We start from the raw sequence: 8685 nt of genomic DNA, 5'->3' as shown, positions 1-8685 counted from the left end.
AAATGACCTTGAGACATTTATCTTAATACTTCATGTGTGAGTATATAAACTTGGTAAAGGGCCTGGTTGAAATTTCTGGGCATCTTCTCTCTTTTTCTTTGCTAGGCAAAGAACTTTTCACACTTTATTCCTAGACTTTTTCAGCTTATTAACTGCAAAAATTGAATTGCATATAAGCAAAACTAAAAAGAGGTGTGTGGTGCATGTCTGTAATCCCAGCAGCTCACGAGACTGAGGCAGGAGGATCAAAAGTTCAAGCCAGGGTCCGGGGCGGGGGCTGCAGGTCCCAGAAGGTGGCGACTTTCCTGGGCCTGCGGCACCTCGGCGCAGGTGGAGAGGTCAGGCTGGAGGGGCCATCGGCCTCAGGCGTCGGGAAATGGCGGCGGGGGTCAGGATGGAGGACGGTTCCTTGGACATCATCCAAAGTATTGAAGATGACCCACTTCTGGATGTCCAGCTTCTCCCACATCACTCATTACAAGCTCATTTTAGACCCAGATTCCACCCTCTTCCTACAGTCATCATAGCAAATCTTCTGTTTATCCATGTTGTGTTTGTTATCTTAGCGTTCTTGACAGGTGTGCTTTGTTCTTACCCTAACCCCAATGAGGACAAGTGCCCTGGAAACTACACCAACCCCCTGAAAGTTCAGACAGTCATTATCCTGGGAAAGGTCATCTTGTGGATTCTGCATTGCTCCTCGAACACTACATTCAGTATCACCACAGCAAAGTGAGAAACCGCGGCTACAATCAGATCTACCGTGCCACGAGGCATCTGAAGAGACTCGCCCTGATGACACACTCCACCGGCAACACGATGCTCCTCCTCATACTGTGCGTGCAGCACTCTTTCCCTGAGCCCAGCAGGTTGTACCTTGACCTCATTCTGGCCATCCTGGCCCTGGAACTGCTCTGTTCCCTGACCTGTCTGCTCATTTATGCAGTGAAAATTAGACAATTTAATAGAGCCAAACCACAACCTGATGTACTTGAAGAAGAAAAAAATCTATGCTTACCACAGCAATATTACCTCGGAAACTGGATTCAGGACTATTTCAAGCCTAGAAGAAATTGTTGAAAAGCAAGGAGACATAATAGTATACCTGAAGCGACACAATGCCCTCTTGAGTAAAAGGCTGTTGGCACTCACTTGCTCAGACCTAGCCTCTCAGCCAAGAAGAACATGAGAGGGTCACAGGCTTGTCCATCGCTGAAGAGTCCAGAGCAACCTCAGACTGACTGATGGCCTGCCACGCTGCCATGGGGATCCACAGCCCCTGCTGAATACGTAGTGCGTGTTGGAAACTTGAACTTGGTTCTCACTTGTGTGGCTGTTTAGTAGATGGGGCTGGTGGATCATTTGAAAGGTATTTTGTAGAAGCCTGGTTAACTTGAGAAGAATGTCTGTTTTGTACATTTTTAAATAATTTAACTTCTTGGTTTTTCCTAGGATCAAAGGTATAGCTTCATCATTCCATGGTCCACAGTTTTTCTACATGATATTAAATCCCTATAACAGCTGGGGATATCACTCAGCAGTAGGACATGTGCTTAGCACACACAAACCCCTGGTTCAGTCCATAGCCAACCCCCCCACCCCCACCCCCCCAAAAAAAGGCATGTAGTAACATGGCTATTTGTAAAGAAAGACTGACATAATGGTTTGTTTCAAAGAGGGGTTGATTAAATGTATTTCACCACTGAGATATGTCCCCAATTTTCTTTCTTTCTTTCTTTCTTTCTTTTTTAATTTTGAGATAGGGTCTCATGAAGTTACGGAGGCTGACCTCAGACTTGGAATCCTGCTGCCTTAGCCTCTTAAGGCACTAGTATTACAGGTGTGCACCACACCCCACACATTCTTCCAAATCTTAAGCTGATGAGAGAAGTCATTATTTCTTGGGTCTAATGTTCTTTCCCTACAGAGCTTTATCACGTGTTTTATACGCTTATGTGATACTGAATAACAACTGAGTTTGTGCAGCCTTTGTCACCCCTTAGGCAAGCTCTCTACCACTGGGCTGTACCCAGCCCCTTGCAGCTTTCATAGAGAATTTCCTCCTGTAGCACCAAGGCCTCACTAGGTGATCAACAGTATAAAATCTACATGGGTCTGTTCTTTCAGAACAAGATAGGAAAATTACCTGGACCACTGTGAGCCCGACCAGCAATACCTAGTACCTTGGCAGTACCTTCCCTTCCATTGGCAAAAGCTGAAAAATTTAAAGAGTTTATGTCTTTCCATTTTTTTTCCCTCTTCTTCCAGAAGCTACCACCATTTCTAAATTAATTATCCTTTCATTGGATCAATAATTTCACTATAGGAATGAAACCTTCTATTATGGCTTTAAGTCTATCTAAATAGAAAAAAGGCAGTTTATTTAGACTTGGATTATATGTAAAATTTGTGATGGAAATAAAATATATATACATATACTAAACATACCTAGTTGTTGAGATAAAAATGAAGTATTTTTTATGAGTAAATGGTATTATTTTTCCATTCTTCCTAGTGTACCCTTTAATTTATCAATTTGCTCTCAGCCCCTCTTCAAGCTGCCTTAGATTTTTTTTTTGTCATTAAAGGCTCAATTTGAGGGGAAGAGATATTTGTGATTATGCAGTGATTATGTGTAGCAGTAGACGAATACTCTAACTTGAAAGCTATACAGAGCTTTATAGGAATGTGTTGGATGTACCAGATAGACAAGGAATGTGTTCATTTGATCTGCTGTTACTGATGGAGAGCAGGTACTTGTTTCCTTTAGATACAGCCATTGCTGGGGCATCTAAAATTTTTCTACTAAGATAAGCATGATTATGTGTCACCTGCAAGTAAATACAGTTGAATCCTCAAAATAGTGACATTCACAAACCGAAGCCAAATTGTATTTTTAAAATTTAGATTATAAATTCCCAGCCTTGTGTGGTGGTGCATGCCTGTAATCCCAGCAGCTCAGGAGGCTGAGGCAGGAGGATCGCAAGTTCAAAGTCACTCTCAGCAACTTAGCAAAGTTTGAGACCCTGTCTCAAAATGAAATATAAAAAGGAATGGGGATGTGGCTCAATAGTTAAAGCACCCCTGGATTCAATCCCCAGTACCAAAAAAAAAATTTTTTTTTAGATTGTAAGTTCCCTCCCTTCTTCCTTTCCTTTCTTTATAGTAGGTCTCTCGAAGCTATTGCCTTCTCTGGAAAATTGTTCCTACATTCTGGAAGCACCTACAGCCATTGCATTCAGTTGTTTTCCTTAAAACACCAGTGGTTTTGAACCAGGCATGGTCACACACACTGGTAATCCCAGAGACTCAGACAACTGAGGCAGGAGGATCTCAAGGTGAAGGCCAGACTGAGCAATTTAGTGAGATCCTTTCTCAAAATAAAAGGAAAGGACTGGGGATGCAGCTCAGTGGTAAAGCACCCTGGGATCAGTCCTCAGTACAGGGGTGGAGGATGCGGGGGGTGGTGTTCCCCACTGAACACATTCCCAGCCTTTTTTATTTTTTATTTTGGGGCAGAGTCTTACTGTCCGCCAAGCGAGCTTTGAGCTTGTAATCCTTCTATGTCAGTCTCCTAAATTGCTTGGATTACAGATGCATGTCACTATGCCCAGCTCCCATGAGTGATTTTAAGGAAATAGTATTTATTTTTAAAATAAAATTTAGATATATTCAATTTCTGAGATTTACTTGATGAACATTGGTTTACAGGGAAAGGTATAATAAAGTCAGGGGTTTGATGTGATATCTGTATAATCACCAACATTTTTCTAAACCAAATAATGAACATTTCAAACAACAAATGAAAGTCTACTAGAAGAATAAAAAAATGAACAAAACTATTTAATTGTTAGGGATTCTAGTCACTGAACTCATTCTGTGCTAGCATTGTGGAGATAAAAACAAAAAACTGGCTTACAGCTTACATTCTAGGGAGGGAGATGATTTCCAGGCTCTGTACTAAATGCAATAATGACAGTAAGCCCTGGATATAGGGGTGCAGAATCACAGACCTGTAATCCCAGCTACTAGGGGTCTAAGGCAGGAGGATCACAAGTTGGAGGCCAGCCTCAGCAACTTTGTGACACCCTATTTCAAAATAAAAAGGCTGGGGATGTAGCTCAGTGGCAGAATACTCCTAGATTCAATCCCTGGTAAAAGGATTGAAAAAAAGACACTATAGAAGCACCAAGTTGGAGGATACACTGAAGTGGTAGATTTTAGGAGTTCCTGGCAAATTAATCAGTAGAGAAACAAAGCAGATAGCCACAAAATACCACAAGCACATTGTGTAGAATGCATTGTATAGAACTTGAAAACAGTTTTCCAGATTTTGGAGGCCTTGACTGTATGCTGAGGAGCTTGCACTTTATCGTATTGATAATGGGATCCACTAAAAGATTTGTTAAGGAAATGATGTCACTTTTAGGAGGACCTGATAGTAGTTTGATATAGAGGAAAGGTGGTAGCAAAAAGATATGGCCCTAAACCAGGGCAGATATAAGAACATTTAATTATGAGTATATATGTGTATATGTAAATATAAAGATAGACTTAGATGTACATGTGTGATCCAAATGACAGTAGCATATGACATATTGTAAAGTTAAAAGCTTGTTATTTTTTAATGGAAACATTGAAAATATATAAAGAAAAACAATGATTTGAAATTCTAATACTAAGGATTTGTACCTGTTTGGACTGCTGGTTTTCCCTACCCTAATCAGTTGTGGTTGTTATCAATCTGTAATCCCTGCCCATCTGATGGAATGTCATTGTTTTAAATTGTATTTCTTTGAATACTAATGAAACTTATAACTTTTGCCAGATTATTTGGACTTTTATATAAATCTTCTGTGATGTGTAAAAAAAAAAAAAAAAAAAAAAAAAAAGTTCAAGCCAGCCTCAACAACTCAGTGAGGGCCTAAGCATCTTAGCAAGACCCCTTCTCAAATAAAAGAATAAAAAATTGGCTGCAGATGTGGCTTAGTGGTTAAGTGCCCCTGGGTTCAATTCCTGGTACCCTGGTACCAAAAAAGAAAACAAACAAACAAACAAACAAAAAAAAAACCACCAACAAAAAACACTGGGCAAGAGAAAATTTTGTGTGTAAGCACACACACTTATTTTTAAACCCATATGTATATGTGTTTGTGAGACTAGGACTAAACAACCTGAGAGTGACACATACATTATAAGCAGTTATTGTCTATACCTCCCACCCCAGCCTAAAAATATGTATATTTTATGCTTTTTGATAATGAACCCTCAATATTGCAGCTGTTACCCATGTTAGGGAATCTGACCTCAAAAATTAAATTTGTATTATGAAGTGATGACTTTAAAGATGTTTACTCTTTGTGTGTGTGGTACTGGGAGTTGACCCCAGGGGTGCTCTGCAGCTCAGCTACATTCCAAATCCTTTTTCTTATTTTGAGAAAGCGTCTCACACTAAGTTGTCCAGGCTATCCTCAAACTTGTGATCCTCTTGCCTCAGCCTCCTGAGCTGCTGGGATTATAGGTATGCACCACCATAAAATACTGAACTCAAGCTAAGCATGGTGGTGCATGCCTGTAATCCCAGTGGCTTGGGAGGCTGAGGTATGAGCATTCCAAATTCAAGGCCAGTCTCAGTGACATAGTGAGGCCCTAAACAACTTAGCAAGACCCTTTCCCAAAATAAGATATTAAAAAGGGCTAGGAATGTAGCTCAGGGGTAAAATACACCTAGTGCCCTGGTTTCAATTCCCAAATTAAAAAAAAAAAAGTACTCTTAAATGACTTCTTATATATTCAAAATGGTGCCATGATATCATTGAAAGGTTTAAAATATTTATTGCTAAAAATACTAGTATGTATCTTTTAGACTTTTTAAACCTTTTATTATTTTATGCTATGCTGACCAAAAGTAAAAAATGGAAGTTGGGAAAAGGTAAAAATGGATATTAAAAGTTTTTTTTTCTAGTCTTGAAAGAATAATCATTGAATGAAATATCAAATACAGCAGTCAGTATCAGTGTAACAATTAAATGTTGAATGGAATTAAATTAAAAATAGAAGAGCTTATAAAGTTTGAAGACAAAACAGAAAAGACAGCTACTTTCATTGAATTCCATTTCTACCTACCAAAACAAGAAAAAAAAAAAAAAAAGGCCAACGCATTCCAACAAAAATGTTGAATTTCAAATATAATTCTTTTTCTTATGAAAATTTGTTTATCAGGATTATCAGATATTTCTTTCTGCCTCTTATCTTGGCAATGTTTTAAAGTGGGGAATGATACAGACTTCAGTTCTTAAAAGGCCAGGCCAATGTTTGATTCTTCTTTCTAATGCCAATACCTAATACAGTATCTTTGCCAGTTTTCAATAAATGTGTTGAGTGAGAAAAAAATGTGTATTTTTTTCTTATACACATGTGTACATACATATGTACATGTGCTATAGAAAAATTGATTTTAGCTGTTTAAATATCTATTGAGAGCATGGAGACAAGGAAGACAATCTTCTCTTTATATTACTATGAAATCCCACTATAGTATAAAAGCCCAAAATAAGTATTCATCTGAATTTTAGATAGTCTATGACATTTTGAAATTTCATTGGATATCTATCTCAGTGTATTTAAGAAGTTTGAGATTTCAAAAAATTGATGCAAATTCTTTAAGCCTCTATTTTTTCTAACTATAGCTACTGCCTAATCACATCTAAAATTATTCTAGCTAGAATACAGTATATACAAACATGTATTTGAGTGAACCCTACAGATAAATACTCATAGGTAGTTTAAACTCACTTGTTAAAACCACAGGTTTGTTTAGGACTGGTGGTTACTACATAAAACTGAAGCAGCTTAATATTTGTATGTTAAAGGGAAGAGAATTTCTCCTTTGTGCCAGACACTTACCAAAAACAGCTGTGTTAGCCATAGTGTCTTATGATAAACAACCACTCTCATTGTTTACTATTCTAGGTAGGATAAAATTTCAATATTTTCCTAGTTTCCTAGTTTTAGTTTTCCCTATAGGCAGCAAAAGGAACAAGAGAAGATTAGGACCAGAAAGTCTACAATGTAATAAACAAGTACTACTGTAACATCATCTTAATAAAACAAGAGAACCCCTACTGTAACTTTTAGATTTAAATGGAAATTCTCATTTTAAAGTGATGACAAAAAGGCTGAATACAAAAGGCAATTATTCAAAAACATGTACCTCGATTCAGATATAATTGTTCTTTCACAAGATCTAAACATTTTAATTTAAAATTAACTAATAAATCACAATTTTGTATTGCTTTTTAAGATTATTTTGTCTCAAATGACACATTTCAGATTTAACCAAAGTATATTTCTATTACAGGATAGTTTACCTAGGTAAGTAAAGAACAAACCACAGTGTAACTCCCTTAAGCTAGGAGGCAGGTGGTTTTAATGACAAAGTTCGTTGCCAGCAATGCTCATACAGGAAACCATCAAAAAAGTTGTAGACACAAATCCCAAACTGCTTGTATCAACAGAAAAGCCCTCTGCTGAGTCACAACATAAAATGGGGTGTTGGTACATATTCCATCACTGAGGATGGAAATGCCTTTTTGAATGGTCATGATGAGCACAGTCTTATCAGGTTTATTTCCTATTTCATTGGTAGCATCTTCTTTATCATATTCTGTCCAGACAACTGTTTACAAAGAAGTTCAAATTTGGAACTCATGAAGCACTGTAGCTTTCCTCAAAAAATAAACCAGCTTGTTTCTTTTATTTAGTGATAGTTATAGAAGACCAGATACAGTCCAGAGAAAAACAAAATCAAGAATCATACTGAAAACAGAGGCCATTAAGTACTCTAGATGTTTCAATAATTATTTTTACTTATTTTCCTGAAAACCTTTCTGCATTATCAATAAAAAGCCATTTCTCTTCATACCTGAATCTTAACACAGATAAGGTGGGACTAATTGGAAATGAAACCCTGGTTGTTTTCCCAATATACTCCAAAACAGAAAAAAATAGTTTTATTCATGATTTGTACTATTGCAAAATGTCAAACAAGTGTGAATTTCTTTTGGAAGGAATGGTGGAAACAAAATGCCAGAACCAACCACAGATTTTGCTCTTGTATGTGGTTCCCGGCACACCAAGATGGACAATATCTTCTCCAAAAGCAAAATAGCAACAATAATGATGAGGAAACTAAAAGAAGAAAAACAAAGGGGAGAGGAGAGAGAGGGAGCTTTAATATAATGCTAAAGGTCACAAATCTTTTATTAAATCTTTTGAAAGCAGCAATACTATCAGCACATTTCATTTTTCTTCCTTTTTCCCTTTTTCATGAATAGTTTCTATTTATTTGAAAAGCAAAAACTAAAGTAACAACATTTCAAGTGATTCATGAATCTATTAACAAGTACTTCACTATTTAAGTTCTAATAGGTAGAAAAACATGGTTAATGGGTTGGGAGAACAGTAACTTATGACAAATCTTCACAGTTTACTGTTTATAAGCCTCACCTCTATAATATTGACATTTCTCTTTCATGATTTGAATCATTTTAGAACTCACCAAGGTTCAAGCCTCTCACTTTTGTTTTTGCTATCCCAAAAATATAAGTGAGAAAAAAGCTAACTTTTAAATTCTGAAAATTCAATGGTTATTTTTTGTCCTAGAGGTTGGGGGAGAGGTGTATG

At 37.3% G+C, this 8685-nt stretch overlaps 1 protein-coding gene across 1 annotated transcript; it reads left to right on the top strand.

Moving 5' to 3' along the window:
• Positions 1-271: 271 nt before the first annotated feature.
• LOC306637869 (transmembrane protein 192-like) lies at positions 272-1606 on the top strand. The gene is given in 3 exon segments (XM_079100706.1): positions 272-692; positions 695-1002; positions 1004-1606. Coding segments are annotated over 3 exon segments (810 nt in total). The 5' UTR covers positions 272-376; the 3' UTR covers positions 1190-1606.
• Positions 1607-8685: the final 7079 nt, after the last annotated feature.

Source organism: Sciurus vulgaris (assembly GCF_902686455.1).
Source record: "Sciurus vulgaris genome assembly, chromosome: 10".
In the NCBI taxonomy this organism is placed as follows: domain Eukaryota; kingdom Metazoa; phylum Chordata; class Mammalia; order Rodentia; family Sciuridae; genus Sciurus; species Sciurus vulgaris.
Note: the sequence above shows the minus strand (reverse complement) of the source record. Positions and strands in the feature narration are given on the sequence as shown.